The sequence below is a fragment of the Aspergillus welwitschiae genome (assembly GCF_003344945.1).
Source record: "Aspergillus welwitschiae strain CBS 139.54b unplaced genomic scaffold BDQ94scaffold_31, whole genome shotgun sequence".
Lineage (NCBI taxonomy): Eukaryota > Fungi > Ascomycota > Eurotiomycetes > Eurotiales > Aspergillaceae > Aspergillus > Aspergillus welwitschiae.
The window spans coordinates 154,536-175,253 of NW_020798725.1; the positions used below are offsets into that span (position 1 = coordinate 154,536).

Consider the following 20,718-nt stretch of genomic DNA (forward strand, 5'->3'; position numbering starts at 1 on the left):
AAATATCTGCCCAACTATGGAGTACACTGTCCTACACCTCGCAACGCGAATTAAACTAAACAAGCCCCATCACCATGAGGGAAATAAATTCTCCTATCTAGAGTGAATAAATAGTCTGATTGAGACTGACCCACATCAACGGCCACTCTAATTTTTCTTCAGGGTCTAACCAAGCGAAAGAAAAAAAATTTTCGGAGAGAACGGCAGAGATCAGAACCGAGTACCAGAAAAAAGTTCACATGATCGGAGATGCACTAATTATCGACTCCGTATGTGATGTGAATAAAGTATCTAGCCATGGACATCCGTCACCCGAACCTTCCGGACAAGGGACGGACGGGATGGGATAGCCTAGATACTTAACTTGCTTTGGGTTATCAAGGGACAAACAAACACTACGGAGTACGGAAGACTCCCAAAGTAAGTAATGAAGGTGAAGGTCAGGATCGGCAGTGATGATCCGCGCGGCGGATCGATCGCCCATGTGATGCATCACGGGGCGGTGTGCTCAATAGTAGTCCACTGTGTCGAACAAGTCGGGGTCTGGATGGGGATAGCGAGAGGTGAGTGTAGCTGAAGAGTGGATGGGCGGGCGATCGGCACTGCCATCCCGGTTCTGGCCCAGCCAGCGGAGTTGGGACGGCGATGTGTCGGACTTGCACTATTTACTAGCAAAGTACTTTGCCCAGGGCCAGTCGGTCATGGTCGCCCAATGTATCTGGCGATTCGCATCAGGCGAGGCCTAACCTGACTAGTCGCGGTCCAAGAAGTGGAGACAGGCACGACTAAAATCATCTATCAATCGGCTATTGACGGCCATGTGGGCTGGTCTTAATCTACGGTGAAGATCAAATCTCATCAAGGAAGTTTCGATGAAGAGCATATCTCTCTTATCTCTCTATTGGTCTTATTATGGAGCACGATGGAGGTTTCTAGTAGTTTGATATTCATTCATCATGGGATGTCATCTAATATTGCCTCAAATGAGGACAAGTAAAAAAAGGTTCTCGACCGTCTATCCCTGCGGCCTAACTGTGGGGACCATATCGATCCAAGAAATAAAAAAGAGTAGAGAATCACTGCCCAAGCGCTCGGGCATGCAATGTAGATGATGCGATCTCGAACAATGCGAAACAGTAGTCTCAAATAAAAAACAGAATGCCCAACCAGAATTTCCTTTTATCGTGTCGCAGATTAGAACGCCGGACCCGCTATGATAGTGGCGACTCGCCCAGAACAAAATCAAACTTTCCAGAACAATTCATCAAATAGAGGGGGTATCACGTATGGTACATTGACGTAGTCGTCAATTGGCCGGGCACAATCAGTACGCCTCGATAATCGTGCTGCGTGCCTGGCCAGGGACGTAATACCCATTGTCGAGATCCGTAGGGGAGAGGGGGATCTCTGTGGTTTGAGGTTCCTTCTCGTTGAATGTTTCAAGGGTCGGTTGGGGAGGCGACGGCGGCATGGTGTCGTCTTCTGATTCTCCATCCGAGTCGGACAGCAAGTCGGGAGGGGTTTGTCGGGAGGGTGAGCGGGTCAATGTCAATTCCTCCAAGTCTTCCGCGTCATCGTATTCAAAGTCCGAGTCAGAGTCGGAGTCGTAATCCTCCTCCACTTCCTTTTCGGTGATGATGGCGACCGGTGATGGGGCCCGCCGACGCACGGGGGTGTAGATGTGAGATTCATCTTCATATTCGTCTTCATCATAGTCGGAGTCGGAGTCGCTGACATCAGAGTCGGCGTCGGAGAGGTCCTCGGGGTCCCAGTCCTCCTCGGGATCTTCGACCACGGTTTCTGCCCATTGGATGTGTCGGGATTCTGAACCTTGCGAAGAGGTCTTGGTCACTCCGCTGACTGTCTGGTTGAACCAACGTTCTTGTTCTCTTTCCGCATCGGCTAATTCCAGCATCAGGGAATCCAGGAGGTTGGCATGGCCAACGAGGAGGCGGAGGTCATGGTCCGCCCGCGAAGCTTCCCGGGTAAGCTTCTTGCGGGCGGTGTGGGCGAGGTAGTATGTTTGAGTGATGCTCATTTTCTTTTGTTGACGCCTCCGCACAATAGAGGTGAAGTAGGAGCTGGGGGTAATGTTGGAAGAGGAAGTCGAAAGGGGGGAAGGAGAGGGAGAAGAAGTAGTAGAAGTAGAAGTAGAAGAGTGAGAGGCCATGGTGCCAAAAAAGTCCGGGAGGACCGTGTTGATGTGCTTATGAGCTCAATGCCAAAAGGTGACTCGTCGCTCTGCGCGGTGACTCAGGCAGCCTTCCCTTTTCCGGCGGCCGCTCAGCCTGGGGGACCAATCAGCGGGCAGAGAGATCGCGGGGCGGTGAGTCAAGGTTGACTGCAGGCGGATCAATAAATCACGACGCCTTATCTTGGGGCGCGACTACGCTTTGATCCGCTTTTTTTCGTTTCCGGCGTCAAAAATGGGAAATGGGAAAATGGATAGTTTATCTGCACTATGTCGGCGCAAAAAATGGATGGGCGCGACCAGACCAGCGATGCGTCGTCCGTTCCTGGCTCCTTCAGGCGTCTCCACTGGTTGTCTGTTCAACAACAGGCAGGGTGAGGCAGCAGTAGTGGCGGGGAAAGCGGATGTGTTGGAAGTATGTGGTTTGAGAAATGCCCTGTGTGCGTATGTAGGATGGTGCACAGCAGTATTATAGTCGGTCTGAGGTGGTCACCCTAAAGCGATGGGTGTGGATGTAGTATGTATGTGGAGGAAGGAAATAGGTACTGGGTACTTGAGAACCTGTGTAGAGAAAGAAAGAAAATGATCAACCGGGAGACAGGGACCAATTTAATATGATATATCCACTTTCTAGGCTGATAATTTTTTCTTGCTGATTTCTTTTTTCGTTACTCAGTGTTTTCTCCGTTTTTCTAATGCTATCTCCATTATTAACCTTACTATATTTTTACCTTTTTTTTTTTTCGCACCGGGGTTTAGAAGGGATATGGAATCGGACCTTCGGAGGCAGAAACCATCGATGCCCATCCGTGGATCGGAAGGAGGGTGCCGGATCCACCAGGGCCGATTTCTCTCGCTCAAAAAGGCAACTGTTAGTTCACCGCCCCTCGCTCGACCCAATCATCATTCCTAAAAATGAGTCACGGCCAGGCTCCGCCCGCTAACTCCGTGTGGACGATCACCGCTCAGCCCAGCCCAGCAAAGAAAATAAAATATTTTGGGTGAAAAACCCTGGACGGGGCGTCGGATGACCAATCTTTCCGCGCCGTTATTTCCGGCTGACGGGAGCTTCCAAGCCTAGAAAATTCCAGCAGATGCCCAGTCATCGCTCGTCTTATGCCAGAATCCCCGATTACTAACTGTACTTCCCATCTTCCATCATCCGTGAAGGTTGCTATTTCCACGGGACCAAAGGGGCCAGCTGGTTCTGAATGAGCCGCCTAAGGTCCATGCGCCAGCTCGTCATGCCTACTGTGTGGTCCGTAGTAATGACACTTTTGTCCGCTTTGAAATCAGCATCCCCGATTCATAAGCTCATGGTGCAGAACCAGAGTCCCCTAACTTGGCCAGCCTCACTACTGCAATGGGTCTAGTCGGCGACACCAGTCACATCCCCACCCGGGGATAGCGACGTTCCTGAGCGCCATGTATACCAACCGTGGAAGTAGACGCGTATTCCGGTCGCGCAGAATAGTAATCAGCAATCATGCACTCATCGTAACCCGAGGGATAACATGAGAGTTTACGGAGTAGAGCGTATTCATTTGGCAGCCAAGTGCATTGACCCAGGTGCGTGCACTAGCCTAGCTAATGCGAATACCTTGGGGAAAGGGATTGATTGACCTGTGCACGGAAGCAGTAATCCCGGGCGGTGGTCAATAATTCGCGAGGCCGAGGCGCGTGTACCTTGGGAGGTTAACTAGCCAAGCGAATACGACGACGGGCGCGGAGTTATGCCTAGTACTCTCCTATCTTACCTACTTACTGCGCTTGCTTGCTCGCTCCCTGGATACCTCCGAATGCGCTGAATGGATAAGAGATACTTCCTGCCTGGATTGGATGTCGCGTACTGTATGGAGTATGGGTGCATAATCTCGCTTCCTTTCTGTCTGGCAACCTTTGCAAAGCCCACGTAAGCCAGAGCTCGGCGATGAAGTATCCACAGGCTGCCACATTTCATGCCTCTAATTGATCAGTGCCTACAAGTCACCACTTTGTATCTGCCTGCTAAGCCAACTAGTAGAATCCGGGGGAGTCTGACTGCCCATCACCACTATGATAGGCGTGTGCTTTGTCTGCCTGTGCGGAGAGCCGCACGTCCAAGCCAGGCTTGGCAGCATCCCTGGTCGCGTAGGGGGATCAAGGCACCACCGCAAAAATTGGGTAGCTACCGAGTTGGGCTATTTGTGTTGATTCAATCTGTGAGGGTTGACCGCTAACGACAAACGTGTCCTGCTCTTGGCGACGTCCTGCTTGCCTGCTTGCCTGCCTCCGCCTCCGCAGTACTGGATGATCACCCCCTGGCTGGCTGAGTACGTATTGGAGATGGCTGTGTTTCGCGAGGTCGTCTAGCTTGCTGGGAAAGTATGGGGGCGGAAATCGTACGTAAGCGTGTTGAGGAGGGGGCTGGATTATCTTGATGATAATCAACGTGCCGCTCTTGGTTTGCTATCAGTTAATCTGTCGTCTATCTGAAACCTTACAGCTTACATGGAGATTTGTCTATCTACACAGCCTCGATGGGGATCCTTGTGGGGAGCAGCAGACTAGTCAGCAACTATCGTGGCTAGTGTGTCATGTGACTCCATCGGTTCACTACTAGTTACTATCTGCTGTTGTCTATTTCCTAGAGAGAACAGAGCTGATAGCAATCACTCTCACCCTCAATAGGCAACTAATAGAAATTGCATATTGGGGAGCAGGCCAAACAACTATCTACAATAGATGATCGCAATCCCCTCGTACAAAGTGAATGTCTGGATTCAGCCAGTTTCAGCAACAGCTCCACGATGAAAACGCCCAGCGTGTCAAGGAATGTCGCTGTGTTCCCTCAAACCACGTCTGGATCCAGCCAGTGGGGCAAAAAGGGAGGGGAGAGGGAGAATCTGACATGGCATCCAGCTTTCCCCCAAAACAGAAATACGAGGAATGGGACCTGACGGAGATCTCCTACCAAGTGCCTGATTCAGTCTGCAGTTAAGTTAATTGCTCGAGGCTTGCTCGTGAAGGTTAATCAGCAAAGCTACTCAACCCAGGGAAGACAATGAATGCTAACCACATCAACAACCTCTCTGGACTCGTTTTCTTCATCCCGCGACCGCTGCCTCGGGGCGACCGGGAGGGCGCCCCCCGCGATTGTCTTCAGGCTGCCAGCGCCCATGCTTGATCCCTACCTGTATAGCAACACCAGAACCTTGTTTACTTCCACACCCTCGCTCCAAGAAGGACTGTGCAGACGTGAGCCCAATGACAGGAGTCCACATCATGCTTGACTCGCTCGTATCAACCTGTCCTTGCAAACACATATTGGCCACACTTGACATTCTCATCATTATCATCATCATCATGATATTACAGACGGCCTGACCCGCCACGACTGTTCGATTCTAGATCATACACATATTCATTACCCTGTTCAAGTTCAGATACTGTCGCTCGATGATTATAAACACACAATAGAAAAGAGAGCCAGGTCTGGATTGATCTTGATTGACGTCACGACATCAGATCCCTGCAAATCCAGCAAACATTACGAAGTAGAAGTGTTGACCTCATATCCCGACCACCAAACATTGACTTCATTTAATCCCCCAGATTTATCATCCATCACCTAACCATCACCCAGAATAACAACAGCAACCGATCCTCGTATTCCTAATCATCATCTTCCAAACACTATCTTGTTTTAAAACTACTATCTTAACAACAACCTTAACTTCTGACACAAAACTGACAGAACATTAATAATCCCATCACTCCCCTGCTACCATGGTAATACACACCACCACAAACCTACTCGTCTGCGTTACACCATCAACTCTACGCATAAACATAGTGAGGATAAAGTAAACTTATTAGTATGTCGGACATAACCCAACCCCATCGCGTAACTCCTAATCCCTATCTCCCCTACCCAGCACCAAACCCACCCAGAGAAAATACATTCCGTGTGAGAAGGTAAAATCGGCGTTTCGCACTCCCAACCTCCGACCGGCCGCGCGAGGATACGCCGGAACCGGCAACCAAATGTACCCAGCCCCGTGATCTGACCCATGGTTCACTCATGCCCACTAATCAATCAGAAATCTCCTTCCCATGTGAAGCGAATGAGTGAATCACTCGGATGCACGGCATTGATTAAATTAATCTTCAGCCTTGTGTGATTTTTTACCTAATTTTTTTTTCTGCCGGTTTTATTTTTTCTTTGGGTCCCGGGATCTAGTTACCTTTTGGTTTTTTTGATTAGTAGAGATGACTTTTACTTGATCTCGGGCCGAGGGTGGGCTTTGGCTTTCACTTGCTGATTGATTGACTAGCTATCTCGTGATGATTGATGATTGAGGCTTGATGATGGATGAGTCATTGCCATTGTCTGAGTTTCCGATTTTCGCGTGGTGGTTTAGGTACGGACCCTGTAGACAGGGGTGATAGGAGCGATGTCGTCGAAATGCTCCTATTTAGTATTTCATATGATGTTGTTGGTGGTGTTGAGGGGAACTGCGTTCGACAATCAGAACGGTGCGGGTGGGTGGCGATACTATGTGAAAAGGGTCCTAGTTACATACATACAAAGTATTAGAATGAATGGAAGTATGCATAATTAATTGTGAATAGCTTATTCTAGTAATACACAGCACCTTTAATGCCTCGTGGGTATGGTTAATTAATGCCTTCTACATTGCTCTTAGTTGCCACCCTGCGGAGTCGGGGTATGGATCCCCGGTGCCGAGGCAGTATGAATGACTAGTAGTTAATTTTTCTTTGAGCCATATTGATTGCTGGTGGTCGGTTAGTATCTCATTGAGGGAAATAATGTCAAAGCGATTAATGGCAGTTATGCAGAGACGGGCTTGTGTTATGACATGCACTGCATTTCCTTTACTTGAACTAGGATGTATGTTGAGTAAATAGGAGCCTCTTCTCCCCCACCAGAACCAGGAAGAAGCTGATCATCGCAACCAGCACTAGTAGTAGCTACCTCCTGTAAGTAACTATGAATATTGGTACTAATAGCAATAACTCTTTATATTATATATCCTTATCTATATCCATTTTATTCTCTTCATTGATCTTATATATCTCAAAAAGTGAGAGTCTGCTCATACTAAGTACTTAGTAGTATCCTTCAGCACAGGGTCTTCATTAGTATCTCACTATATCAGCTGTTAAACTGATCTTTTCATCCACTCCTGCTGGCATAACTATATTCCCATTGGGATTGTAGACGCGGATGATGAGTTTCTCATACTCCGATTTGAAGTATAGTGAAGCAGATAGAACATTATTATCATAACCGAGGAAGATTGGAAAAAGTAAAGTAGCACCTTTAATTTGTTATATACATAAGGTCCTGGGACTTAAGGTACTTGCAGGACTGACTCACTACTAAATACCCGGTTATTTATTATTAATTCCTACTTCATTTTATCCGAGTTGAATGTGGAAGTAACGAGGTGACAGTGTGATACAAGCATGCTTGAGATAACGCAAAGCCATGGTAATGGAGGAGCAACACTTCGAGATCGATGCCATCGTCCTTGCTCTCGATATGATCCTCTCTTGCCATCTTCAAAAAAGTGACTGAGCATGTCTACAATGAAAAGGCTACTGGCAGTGAATGAATGGCGTTCCTTTCTTCCATACGCACCTTCCCCTTCGTTGTAGATTGACCTATACTGTTAGCAATATCACAGATCATTAGCATCATTGTTTTTCTTCTCTCACCTTCAATTCATACCATTATCCTCATCAGTACTATTTTACGTTTATCGATACCACTAAGAACGCCACCACGTTCTGTCCCTACCATCACGAGGAGTTCAATCGCGATTGTAGCCACCACTTTAGCGATCCTGGTATGGATAGGATCAACTATAACCACTGCAAAAGCCTGTTGGTGGGCGAGATGGTACCGGGACTGGAGGGAGAGTCTAAGGAGGGTCTCGAAGGGGTGATCTCCTTGGGCAAGAGATCACCTCGAGGCTGATCTGGATGATCGCGACCACCATGAACAACCACCTCTCACTGGCAGTGAAGATGCATTTTTCGCCTCCCTGAATGACCAAAAAATATCTGCAGATGACATAGCAGCCTTCTCTCACCGGTTGGACGCATATCTTCTGAGTCCCAACAAACTTAGACCTTTCGATCACATCATCGACCACCCAAGATCCTACGATCACATCAACGATCACTTCAACAACCACATCGTGCACCAACCTGAGCAACAGATCGTTGAACTAGGGCAGGTCATCGACCACCCAGTCCAACACCGTCGAGCATGTCGTTGACCGAAGCAATTGGACAATCAGCCCAACGAGTGATCGAGCAAATCATCGAACACATCGTTCTCGAGCCCACAGGTCCAGCAACACAATCAGAACAAGACAGTTGAACAACGGCCCGATATCGTGCAACCTGGCGAGTAACAAGCCATCAACGAATCTGCACAGCACATCGCAGTTAACAAGCGACCCGACCAGCATGTCGAACCAGAACAGCCTGTCGGAAACAGCCCTACGACGCCAAAACCGCTCAAGCTACAGGACCTGATGAACAATTATATGAGCTCGACGTCGTCAGATGCCTACACACCACCCGACATCATGCAAGCTTCAACTACACCACCGATCGCCGGCCCCTTACTTGACCGTCCACGCAACGGGTAGCCGCTGAAGAACATAGATAGTCAACCCAGAGACGCTCGACAAAGACGCTACCGAGGCCGTTTGGGATCAGTTCATCAACTACGGTCCCGACGATAAGGACACAAATGACGACCACGTCAGCAACCGGGGCCCTCCTGGCGATGGCGACCATGTTGCCTGTGGAGTTGCGTGAACGGCAGGGAAGTCACCGCTGCACTGGCGTTTGTCTGCTCAACAACGAACTCAGGTTTCTGCGCCCTGCTGGCGATGACTGCCAAGGTCAGAAATAACTCAGCTTTCATCCTCAGTCACTAATGTATGTTGAGTGTCGTTAAATACTGCGGCTGTATAGAAATGTCAATGCTGCAGATAACTAGATTATGTAGAGTTTTGAGCCCGGAACTCACGGTCGGAGAACTTCTCTTGACATTTGAAAGTCAATTGATGAACTTCCCAGGTACGGTGCAAGACACTTGTCAAACACCTATGATGAAGCCGACTATTTGTCAAGCTGGTTGATGCCGGCAGAACACCCAGGATCCTGTTCCTGAGTCCTGCAAGGGTTGAAAGAAGCCCTAGTATTATGTTATAAGGGGGAAGCAACGCGTTAGAGTTGATCAAACTATGGACCGTGCGTCAGTGGCTGGATGGGAAGGGAGTGTCAAGTTGAGCAAATCAAGGAGGTCAGTATGAGCGATTATTGTCGTCCACTTCTTGGGTCTTTGCCATCTGCAGTGCAACTCCTCATGCTCTCGGTAAATGGACACTGCCCCAACCAAACATGTTTCTTCCCGATTAATTGGCAATAAATGGTGGGTCATCATCCCATATATTTCTCTTTCGTGTTCCCAGTGACGATACTGACATATTCAGATCGATCAGTCAAGCGAGTCGACTAAACTCCTGTGATGCAGCTCAATGAGGCATTTGTCGGCTTCCAATAGCCATTCTCCTTTCACCACGCAAGGAGCCGATCTCGGACTATTTATTTCAATCAACAATCGAGACTCATCCCGAAGACTACTTTTGCCTTTTCCTCAGCCGTCTTACCTCCAGAGCTTCTCCGACCGGGTGTCTCACGTATGCCCCCACGCGAGTCCGTGGTTGACAATCCCAAGTCACCCCTACGCCGTTGTCACCACTACATCTACATCATCTCCTGGGCCCTAGTATCGTCACTTATTCTTTACTGCGCCGGAGGACTATCTTACGTCGATGCCTTGCTTCTCGCCTCCGGCGCAGCCACACAAACCGGCCTCAACACGGTAGATCTCAATCGGCTCCATGTGGTTCAACAGGTCACCCTGTTGGTGGTGTCGATGGTCACCAATGTCATCTTTGTACACTCGCTACTTGTGGTGATTCGGCTCTATTGGTTCCGGAAACGATTCAAGAGAGCCATTCATGAGGCAAAAATGATGTGCCGCGCACAGCGGAACACCCTGAATCAAAGACTTGCAGACGTGGAGAATGGACATTATCGAACATTCTCGCGCGAAAGACCATCGGAGGAGGAGCCTCTACTTTCAACCGTCACCGAGGAGAGCACAACTGCCTCTCCCAGCGAGTCTCCTGGCGGCAGGAGGTATGGCGCAACCGGCTCCATGAGCCCGCACATCACCTTCTGTGAGACGGAGGCTGAGCACGAGGTAAAACAACGTCGACGGTCATACTCCGGTACCTGGTCGCGTCGCTCCCTGCCTGAGATCGATAGTCCACAGCGGCGGCGATCATTTTCCGAGACGCAGAATGATATGCCGCCGCTGCCATCATTGATGTGGCAGTCGTCGATTGCCAGTTACTCCGACTGGAATGAAGCGCAAAAGGAGGAACTTGGGGGTATTGAGTACCGAGCATTGAAGACATTGTTTGTCATTCTTGTTTGCTATTATGTGATCATTCATCTGCTGGGAGCATTGCTCTTCCTGGTATGGATTCTACCAAATAGACACTACGGTCAGATCCTCGCAGAGAATGGCATCAGTCGGCCTTGGTGGGCTATTTTCACCGCTGGCTCAGCCTTCAATGACCTGGGGTTCACATTGACTCCAAACTCGATGGGGTCGTTCAACACAGCGGTATTCCCCCTACTTGTGATGACGTTTCTCATTGTGCTCGGAAATACCGGGTTCCCATGCATGCTCCGCTTCATCATATGGACACTATCGCAGTTCACTACATACGGCAGTCCCCTCGACGACGAGCTCCAATTTCTCCTAGATCATCCCCGACGCTGCTTCACGCTGCTTTTTCCCAGCACAGAGACCTGGCGACTCGCCGCAGTCCTCCTGCTCATCAATGCTATAGACTTGATCATCTTCTACACTCTCCAAGAAGTAAGTTGGCCCAGAACAAAACCGACCTGAACCATTTTACTCACCAGCTCATCAGTTCCCCCACCCTAGCCCCATATCAGCCGGTCTCCGTCTCGTCAACGGGCTATTCCAAATCGCCTCCACCCGTACCGCCGGCTTCACCATCGCCTCACTAGGCACCCTCCACCCAGCCGTACAAGTCTCGTTCGTGGGAATGATGTACATCTCCGCATTTCCCATCGCGATCGCCATGCGCAAAACCAATGTCTATGAAGAACGCAGCCTCGGCATCTACAACGAAGAGTACGACGAGCATGACAAGCCGCACCAATCTGACTCCCTAGGCGCTCACATCCAACGTCAGCTGGGATTCGATCTGTGGTTTGTCATGCTAGGCTTTTTCTTTGTTGCAGTCTCCGAGGGGAAACGTCTCCAGGAGAACCGCACTGATATTGCGTTCTCGCTCTTCCCTATCCTGTTTGAGATTGTGTCTGCATACGGCACTGTGGGCTTATCAATGGGTTACCCTGGTACCGAGACAAGTCTGTGTCGGGAGTTCAATGGCTTGTCCAAGGTAATTGTCATTGCGATGCAGGTGCGTGGGCGCCATCGTGGTCTACCACATGCGCTGGATCATGCGATCCTGTTGCCGTGTGATTTGGTGGAGCCGGACGAGCAGGGCCGGAGGCCAGAGTGGTGGTGGAAACGGTGGCTCAGGAAGAAGAGCTCTGATCTGGGAAACTTGTTTACGCATGACTGACAATTTACTCAGAACGTATGTTCGGTCATGACTGTCTCCTGGTGCAGATTGCTCCCTTATGGACATTGACTAGATTGACAAAAAGTTCCACTATAAATACTAGCCCACCACTGGCAATCAATATGGCTTTGTGTAACAACTAGTAGTCCCTTACGTCTCAAGAAATTAACTACAAGCAACTACCCTAGCCTGTTATAAACATAGAAGAGCTAACCACCACCACCGCCACAACATCCACCCTCCCCGAACAAGACATGACCCTAGCAACCTAAACCTTCTCAACATCCTCAATAACCGTCTTATCATCCCCCTTCACCCCCTCCTCGAGCTTTATCTCCTTCTGCAGCGCGATCGCATCCACATCCTGCGCCCCCGCAACAGCCGTCTCAAAGTGTCTGCCGCGCTTCTCAGGCCCAAATGCAGTGGTGACGGCAATGCCCGTCGCAATGATAGCCGTAGCGACGCCCATAACGGGCCCATACGCGGGAGCTGGGTTCCCCGATGAAGAAGCCACGAAGGTCTTTTCGGCAATTGCGTTGACGATTTGAGCGGAGGGAGAGGAAATCATGTTTCCGACTTGGTAGGTTATTCCTTTACCAAATCATAATGTGTTAGCATCTTCAATTCAAATAGTGGAACGGAGTGAAACAAACCAGGAAATGAAGATCTGAAAGCAGGAGGTGAGAGCTCATTGAGATGGATCGGAATCACGCCCCATGCACCCTGAATGAAGAATTGGATGAAGAAGCCCGTTACGCTGAGGGCGCGCTCGCCTTCAGGCAGGATCCACGCGGGGATCAGAATGCCGGATATGAGGGCGGAGATGATGATGGCGCGACGGCGGCCGAAGAACTGGGAGAGATAGCCGATGATGGTGCCACCGACGCAGGCGCCGGTTTTCATGAGGATGGAGGCGCGGGAGGCGGCGGCGTTGTTGAGGTCTTTTTGTGTGAGCATGAAGGTTGTGTACGAGTCTTGGGATGTGTGTGAGTAGTAATTGAACTAAGGATGATGTTAGCTGTGTTTGATTTTGAGGTTGGAGGGCATACCCAGGTCATGAGGATCACGCAGTAAATGCACATCTTCCACTCTTGGGCAAGCATTTGTTTTGTTTCGCGCCAGAAGGCTCCGGGGTCGGAGGAGACTCTGCCTGTTTTTTTGGCTTCGATGAATTGCTTCGATTCGGGGAAGAATATGCGGATGACGCCGACGCCGAGGGAGATGCCAGCTGGGGGTGGTGGTTAGGGATGTTCATGAAGAAGTTACTAGGTGGCATGCAGTCAACTCACCTGCAATCCAGAAGACAGTCTTCCAGCTATCTGTTGCGCCGCCCACACCGAGATTGGCACATGCTGCTAGGACGTATCCGAGGGAGTATCCTTGCTGTAGAATGCCGGACATGAGGCCGCGAGCGCTCACACTGATTTGTTGGTGAATTGAGTGAAATGTGAGTAAAGTATGAAAGAAATGTGAGGGGAAGGGGCGCGCGTGCGAGAGGCGAATGCAAATGCAAGAAGCCCAAGGCATCACACAGAAAGGTTGAAAGGTTGAAAGGTTGAAAGATTGAAAGATTTTCATTGCACTTACGGGCAGTGTTCCAAAGCCATGGCGATCGCATTACCATACACGCCACCCATGAACAACCCGAAGAGGCTGCGAACTGCCAGGAATTGCTGGAAAGTGTGGCTATAAATAGTAGCGATTTGGAGCACGCCGAGCACAATCATATTGAGGACCATTGGCCACTTGCGTCCAAATTTGTCACCGGCAAGACCAAACAAGGCAGCTCCCACGCTTCGCAAGAGCAGAGTGAGAGTAATGGCGGTCGAGACATCTGTTTTTGAACGGCCGTAGTACTTGGAGAGCTTCACGGTCTGGATGGACAAAGCATGAAAGTCAAAGGCATCCGCAGTCCATGCAACCAAGCCCACTAGGAAAAACAGCCAGTCCCGAGCGCTCAGCTGAGAGAATAAACTGATAGGATTCTGAAGACGGTCTGGGGCTTGCCATTCTGTGCGAGTTTCTCCATACTCGTTGGTCACCACAACTCGCTGCTTCCATCGGAACAGGTCCCCCCATGCCTGTTTGGCAGTGGCCAGGATACCGTCCGCAAGGGGTTCTGCTGGTTCGTTTGCAGTGTTCATTGTTGCTCGTTTGAAGCTTTATACTGCTCTGGATACTTGTAAAGAAGTAAGGAGATGCAAGCTCTCTTTATATCCCTGCTGCATTCACTGTCATTGTGCCCAGTGAATTCCCACCGAGCACCCCCACATCATGCGATGGGATCAATCTCCGCATATTCCCCAGATTTTCGTCCGTTCTTCCCCGCGAGCAATCTTGGGATTGGGCGGGCCAAGGTTGCGCCAAGCAGTTGGGCGGCATGCTCTTGTCCATGCGCCAGCAAATGTGCCAGCCACGCGACATGGGGTCCGCTCAACATTACTAGCAGTTCCGACCCTATCGTGAGACGTTGGGAGTGAAGGAAAAGGTTTATGCCAAGGCCAGGAGAGAGGGGTTTGTCTTGCTGCTATCTGAAGTGACGGTGATGGCGGTCCTGCGCCACGAGGGCAAGCAAGGTCTGGCGCCATCCATGATTTGCCAAACCGGGTAATATTGGGTTGTACAAACCCCGCGGAGAATGACTCGTGCCTCTCTGCTCGTGCGCTGAAAACTTTACCATGGATGTATCTGTTGTCGATGGGTTAGATTCTCCGAGATCGGTGCTGTAGTTTCCTGGCCTGAGACTGAAATTGACTCACGGTGACACTGGTCCGCACTAAATATCCGATCAACAAAGCAACCGCTCTAGCCATTTATATACCCACAAAAGGCGGCAATATGCCATTACCTCCTAGACATCTCTGGTTCAGATGAAGGGAAAGCAGAAGCTTGCCCAATTCGCGTCGCATCGCCAATTCCACCGAAGAAAGAGAAGCAAGGAGTCTGGGGCAGATGGGAAAGGCAGAACAAAGAAACAGAGCAGATCACTAGTAGAACAGGTGACGTTTACCTTTCCAGGTATTACTGGATTGATACCATCACCCCTGCTCTTGATTCAATGCTCTCTCTCTTTCCATGCAGGTCAACGAACTCCCAACATTAATATAATTCCTTCATTTCAATCATTTGGCATCTTCAGGTAAAAAAAGAGAAAAAAAAAATCAATTGCAAAAACATACAACAGAAGGGATTCGCTGGTGGTCACCCACCCAACTACTAACCTCCCGGCGTGTGGCTTGAGTACGGCTGAGCGGACGGGAAGCCCTATTTTCCACACCCTGTGGTCGTATGTACTTGTTATCTACTTGGAACAGATTATATCCTTACTAGTGTTATGATCCTTATGGAATCTTTCGGCGCTGCTTGATATCTAGGGTTGGAGTAGAGTCTCCTTAGATAGTGATGCCTTTTTTTTTACTAATTCGCTGAGTAATGGTTTGGTAGTGCTTGGTGTGATGTACTTTTTCGTAAGGTTTCATGAGCTCGATTCTCGAGAAGGATTGAATTTCGATGGCTGCTTATTTTGGTCGCTTGGTTGCTTGCTTGTTTAAGGAGGAGGGTGGGGGAAATGAATGAATGTGTGTGATGTGTGTGCTTGTGCGACAGCTGAACTTGGCATTGAAAGCTGGGTCAAGGCATCTGGGATCAGTTGCGTTGAAATAGTAGGGAGATCGGAGTTGGTATTGATGAGGCAGGATAATATAACGATGTCCATTTATTTTAATGTTCAGTCAGGCTTACGCGACTGTATTCGTCCTTGATACTTCGTCATATTGATTGCGTGCTACGGATGATGTATTCAGGCGTGCACTTCGCTTCACAATTGTTCAAGTCCTGTTGGTCCACTTGCTTCGTGAGACAAATACTATGGCAATTCATCATCGTATGTCAATGATGCCAAGAGACATTCGCAGAAGCCACAGGGACACACTAAGCTGGGGCATTTACTCATAAAAGCTCTAATAGCGGCAGGTTTACGCGTTGTAGTAGAGCACTGATAGAAATTGCATGCCAGGTTGTGTAATCATCGAGGTGTTAGAGACATTCTGCTCACATTGATAGTGCTTAGTATTGATCTTCACCTGTCTAAGTGGAGGAAGGAAACAGAGAACAGAAGAAGAGATAGGATTAGGTAGAAGGATGTATGCAAAAGAGACAAAGAGCACGACGTTCCCTGTCCATCACATGATCACTGCTGCTGTAGATGGACTACGGCTATTTCTTCTTCTGGCATCACAGATCCTTCGACAATAAGTCGACCAACAAACACCATACGCTGGGATTTCCAGGATTCCAAATCATGAAAGCCATCTGCATTTCAACTAAGTCACAAAGAAGGCAACATTACGATGTCGAAAAGATGTCTCTTCAAAACCCACTGAACACTAGAGCAGCTGCTATGCCCCTCATATTTGCGAATCAAGCCTCGTCACATAAACAAGCGTGGATATAAGCACTATATAGCTCATACAAAAGCCTATAGGAACCTTCGGATCTCATCAGGGGCTGTCCCACAACAATTTGGCTCCGCTATTTCGCTTCCACTTCTCTCTGGTCCACTTCCCACTGGGACTGGCTATTAGCCCGAGCCCACCAGGCAACTACAATACCTCCTTCTACTGATGTTGCTGTTATGCTGATATGGTGGAGCTTAAGTAACAGGACCAACATTGATTTGTCTCTGATACATACTCCGGTCAGGGTCGGTCAGGGTAACTGCATGCCGATGGATACGTTGTGCCTGACTGCGCCATTTCAATCATCCTATGGAGCAGAAAGGCCCCATTTTTTGTCGAAGGGTTCCGAATATTCTGCGAATGCCGAAAACCCCTACGGCGCTGGGACTGCCGGACGATAGCCATATACCAATCATTCGGGAAGCCGTCTGAGCAATTACTGCAAGTTGCTGTTTTGATTGGAGGCTGCCATTTCCGACCAACATGGAATACTTGCGGTCTGTCAAACGGATTCATTATCTGGCGTAGATTAAGAGTGGTACCTGTCACCATCCTGAAGCAAAATAATCATGCATGCCTTGCTTGGAGACGATGCTCGTTACGAGGCCGTACATACGAATTGCATCGTGAGCCAATATTGCTTTAGCCAAGGCCTAGGCCTCAGTCCAAGGCGAAAGGGGCCTATGGAGCAGACTTGCTACTCTGATGCGGAGTTGACTGAGACTACTAACTCTCGAATAGAACCAAGCTTCGAGGCACCTCTCGGAAGAAAAGAAAAAGCTGCATTCCGTTTCCCCGTTCCTCATTTCTATGGCCATAGAACTCGTCACGCCGTTCCTTAAGGGTGGCCGCTAATGCAATCCCTGGTACGCTCTGTAACGCCGGACCCTGCAACCTGGAGAAATGCGTTCCTCCTGCCATTGGATTTGCCGAGATGAGCTTGACCTGATTATCTAAAACCCCCTGATGATGCCGACTGGCGACGCCGGGTGGGGAATGGCATGCCCCGTACCAACGTAACGGGAATTGATCGGCATTTTGGAATCGCTATGCACTCTGCGGATATCAACTTCATTACTGGATATTGAGGTGTCTACTGCGGGATTCTGGGACTAGTCTCCGCCGTTCTCCCATATTCTTGACGCCAGAAAGGGGCACTGAGATTGGTGGTGTTTCAATCCTCCGTGGGCGCGCGCTCCGTATGGCGCGAAGATCCCGAACGGGCTGACTCGGCCTCGTTGACTCCTTTGGGTGACGAGTGGACCTCATCTCATCGGCACAATCGGATCGCGGCCCATGGGCCCCTGGTTTGTGCCTGCAGCGAATTGGCCCAACCTAATCCATATGCTTCCGTCATACAAGGGACGGGGATGGAAATCTCCCGTGAAGAAGCTTGAAGATCAACGACTGTAAGAATATCAGTTGCCAAAAAGGGGCCTGATATCTTCTGAGACGGGTGGCTGAAGCGCAATCAGATTTGTTGTGTGGGAATGTTATCGGTACGCTCCGCGATAGGCTCGGGCCCACGTTCAAAGCCAAGTTCGATTAAGAAATGCCGCGTCAACCCATCTATTTTAGTGCCTCCTAGCCTTGATGGGCCGTTAGAGATTGATGACTCCAGGTGCCACCCATTGTCGACCCATGCAGGCTGCATTAGACCAATCCTCCGCGTCATCAGAGCTTCTATCCTGCTGTTTCCGAAGTTTTGCCTTTCCCAGCTAGGTCTAATGCGTTCGTTGACAAGAATGACTCGCGCAATGAAGGAGGCATGCTTCCAGGGTATATAAGACCCAGCTCGTCGCCGGGTTTGCAGCTTCTTTTGTTCTTCAGCGAAAGCCAATCATTCATTCCTTCTCTCATTTCTCACTCATCTCTGTTCTGTAGATCAGAACTGCCCAGTCTTTCATTTACTCTGTTGATCAGATAACCATCCAACTCGCAACTATGCCTTCTGCCAAGCCTTTGTTCTGCCTTGCGACCCTGGCCGGTGCCGCTCTGGCTGCTCCTGCGCCTTCCCGCGTCTCCGACTTCACCAAGCGGTCCACCTGCACCTTCACTGATGCGGCCACCGCCTCCGAGAGCAAGACCTCTTGCTCCGACATCGTCCTCAAGGACATCACTGTCCCTGCTGGTGAGACCCTTAACCTGAAGGACCTCAACGACGGCACCACCGTAAGCGTCCCCTCCCAGCCCTAGCAGCAGCCCCAATCCTAACAAGCATTCCAGGTCACCTTCGAGGGAACCACCACCTGGGAGTACGAGGAGTGGGATGGACCCCTTCTCCGTATCTCCGGTAAGGACATCACCGTGACCCAGTCCTCCGACGCCGTCCTCGACGGCAACGGCGCCAAGTGGTGGGACGGTGAGGGAACCAACGGCGGCAAGACCAAGCCCAAGTTCTTCTACGCCCACGACCTCGACGACTCCAAGATCTCCGGTCTTTACATCAAGAACACCCCCGTCCAGGCCATCTCCGTCGAGTCGGACAACCTCGTGATCGAGGACGTCACCATCGACAACAGCGACGGTGACTCCGAGGGCGGTCACAACACCGACGGTTTCGACATCAGCGAGAGTACCTACATCACCATCACCGGCGCCACCGTCAAGAACCAGGACGACTGCGTCGCCATCAACTCTGGTGAGAACATCTACTTCTCCGGCGGTACCTGCTCCGGCGGTCACGGTCTCTCCATCGGCTCCGTCGGTGGCCGCGACGACAACACCGTCAAGAACGTCACTTTCATCGACTCGACTGTCTCCGACTCTGAGAACGGTGTTCGCATCAAGACCGTCTACGACGCTACTGGTACTGTCGAGGACATCACCTACTCCAACATCCAGCTCTCCGGTATCTCCGACTACGGTATCGTCATCGAGCAGGACTACGAGAACGGTGACCCCACTGGTACTCCCTCCAACGGTGTTACCATCTCCGACGTCACCCTCGAGGACATCACTGGCTCGGTTGACTCCGACGCTGTCGAGATCTACATCCTTTGCGGTGATGGCAGCTGCTCTGACTGGACCATGTCTGGCATTGACATCACCGGCGGGGAGACCAGCAGCGATTGCGAGAACGTTCCCTCTGGTGCTTCTTGCGATCAGTAAGGGGCTTGCGTGCCTTTCCCTTCTCTTGACCGAAAGAAAGACTGAAGAGCTGTGGTGCGCTCTGTACATTTCAGATAATTGCTAATCTTCTTCTTTCTCTTCTTTGCCGCCTGTCTTACACAGTCGTGTATATTAATCAAAAACCATTGGCTGTACAGTCCTGAAACAAAACCTCGAACACGATGTCCGTAGTAGTTGTAGTAGATGCTTACTTCCCTCGAAGCATTTCTAACCAAGCAGACTGACTCCAACCCTACATAAAGCAGCGCCAAAGGAAGACCATGTGTAGATAGTATAGTATTTACATTGATCAGTATTACACCTTTCCATGCCATAGCTTCAATACCATATTCTGACACAAACCTACTTCAATTACGACGTAAAATTCCATTCCCATACTACGGTGAAGCTCGCACATTATAGAGTCATTGGTATGCGACTTTTCTCTCTTTGTTTTTGTTAATTACTATCGATTTAAACCTAATCAAAGAAGAAATAGGTACATACGACCACAGGGTGTGGAAAATAGGGCTTCCCGTCCGCTCAGCCGTACTCAAGCCACACGCCGGGAGGTTAGTAGTTGGGTGGGTGACCACCAGCGAATCCCTTCTGTTGTATGTTTTCGCGATTGATTTTTTGGTGATTTGTTGGGTTTATTTAGTAGCCCTTGCTGCTTCTACATTTTGCCTCTGGAGACCTGAAGCTCGTCTAAAACTCACCTACTGCCCCGCCCGCTGACTTGTCCTTTGTCATAGCTAGCCTTCTAGGAATCCGATTTTAGAAAGACCTCAAGTGCCCATTAATATTTTGTACATGATGATGATGCTTTTAGATCCTCCCCTAATTGCGCAAAGTTGGTAAGCCCGCTCGAGGGGAGAGCGTGCCCCGAGCAGAATAGGGAGTATAAGACAGCCAATTGGGGAGGATATGGTTTTGCTGTGCTATTGTCTCACTCCGGTGGTATTGGAGGCGTAGGTGGTGCGCTACATCGAGGTAGACTGGTGTAGGCTGGCTTCCACCGTATCGTTTCGATGCAAACAATGACACGAGTCTGGCGCTCTTGTATAGCAAGAAAAGGAAAGAAGCACCGGCGCTTGGAGTTGCTTTCAAGCAGACGGCAATTGTAAGCGCCTTAGGTGACCCCCACCATGCACGCTAATCCAGATTGGGCTAGAGATAGAGTTAGTTTCCGCCACGCTAGTCTACCCTACGACACAGCCCTGACGACACCGAGAGC

General features: G+C 49.8%; 6 protein-coding genes across 6 annotated transcripts; 2 read left to right on the plus strand and 4 right to left on the minus strand.

The window, feature by feature from the left end:
* Positions 1 to 908: 908 nt before the first annotated feature.
* On the minus strand, positions 909 to 2,298 carry BDQ94DRAFT_76840 (uncharacterized protein). Its single transcript, XM_026776491.1, has one exon. The coding sequence runs from the start codon at positions 2,168 to 2,170 to the stop codon at positions 1,325 to 1,327; it is 846 nt and encodes a 281-aa protein (XP_026623202.1). The 5' UTR covers positions 2,171 to 2,298; the 3' UTR covers positions 909 to 1,324.
* A 1,534-nt stretch (positions 2,299 to 3,832) lies between these two features.
* Positions 3,833 to 4,222, minus strand: BDQ94DRAFT_149141 (uncharacterized protein; the record flags this gene model as incomplete). The annotated part of the gene is made up of 1 exon (XM_026767320.1): positions 3,833 to 4,222. A coding segment is annotated over exon 1 (203 nt), but the record flags the coding sequence as incomplete, so codon positions are not given.
* A 5,469-nt stretch (positions 4,223 to 9,691) lies between these two features.
* BDQ94DRAFT_149147 (potassium transporter) lies at positions 9,692 to 12,083 on the plus strand. Its single transcript, XM_026767321.1, has 2 exons — positions 9,692 to 11,174; positions 11,230 to 12,083. The coding sequence occupies exons 1-2, from the start codon at positions 9,921 to 9,923 to the stop codon at positions 11,911 to 11,913; spliced, it is 1,938 nt and encodes a 645-aa protein (XP_026623204.1). The 5' UTR covers positions 9,692 to 9,920; the 3' UTR covers positions 11,914 to 12,083.
* A 98-nt stretch (positions 12,084 to 12,181) lies between these two features.
* Positions 12,182 to 14,057, minus strand: BDQ94DRAFT_173160 (carboxylic acid transport protein; the record flags this gene model as incomplete). Its single annotated transcript, XM_026772104.1, has 5 exons — positions 12,182 to 12,504; positions 12,567 to 12,915; positions 12,963 to 13,141; positions 13,203 to 13,333; positions 13,501 to 14,057. The coding sequence occupies 5 exons, from the start codon at positions 14,055 to 14,057 to the stop codon at positions 12,182 to 12,184; spliced, it is 1,539 nt and encodes a 512-aa protein (XP_026623205.1).
* A 2,386-nt stretch (positions 14,058 to 16,443) lies between these two features.
* BDQ94DRAFT_161493 (uncharacterized protein) lies at positions 16,444 to 18,218 on the minus strand (the record flags this gene model as incomplete). The annotated part of the gene is made up of 8 exons (XM_026769395.1): positions 16,444 to 16,594; positions 16,759 to 16,923; positions 17,012 to 17,063; positions 17,102 to 17,258; positions 17,348 to 17,426; positions 17,651 to 17,807; positions 17,874 to 18,034; positions 18,112 to 18,218. 8 exons carry the CDS (start codon positions 18,216 to 18,218, stop codon positions 16,444 to 16,446), a joined length of 1,029 nt encoding a protein of 342 aa, XP_026623206.1.
* On the plus strand, positions 17,980 to 19,653 carry BDQ94DRAFT_76919 (glycoside hydrolase family 28 protein). The gene is made up of 2 exons (XM_026776493.1): positions 17,980 to 18,542; positions 18,597 to 19,653. The coding sequence occupies exons 1-2, from the start codon at positions 18,315 to 18,317 to the stop codon at positions 19,479 to 19,481; spliced, it is 1,113 nt and encodes a 370-aa protein (XP_026623207.1). The 5' UTR covers positions 17,980 to 18,314; the 3' UTR covers positions 19,482 to 19,653.
* Positions 19,654 to 20,718: the final 1,065 nt, after the last annotated feature.

Excerpts from the sequence above, each read along its gene's own strand:
- BDQ94DRAFT_76840 (XM_026776491.1), bottom strand. The coding sequence starts at position 2,170 with ATGGCCTCTCACTCTTCTACTTCTACTTCTACTACTTCTTCTCCCTCT.
- BDQ94DRAFT_149147 (XM_026767321.1), top strand. The coding sequence starts at position 9,921 with ATGCCCCCACGCGAGTCCGTGGTTGACAATCCCAAGTCACCCCTACGC. Across the intron at positions 11,175-11,229 it reads TCTTCTACACTCTCCAAGAA|TTCCCCCACCCTAGCCCCAT; the intron begins GTAAGTTGGCCC and ends CCAGCTCATCAG.
- BDQ94DRAFT_76919 (XM_026776493.1), top strand. The coding sequence starts at position 18,315 with ATGCCTTCTGCCAAGCCTTTGTTCTGCCTTGCGACCCTGGCCGGTGCC. Across the intron at positions 18,543-18,596 it reads ACCTCAACGACGGCACCACC|GTCACCTTCGAGGGAACCAC; the intron begins GTAAGCGTCCCC and ends CAAGCATTCCAG.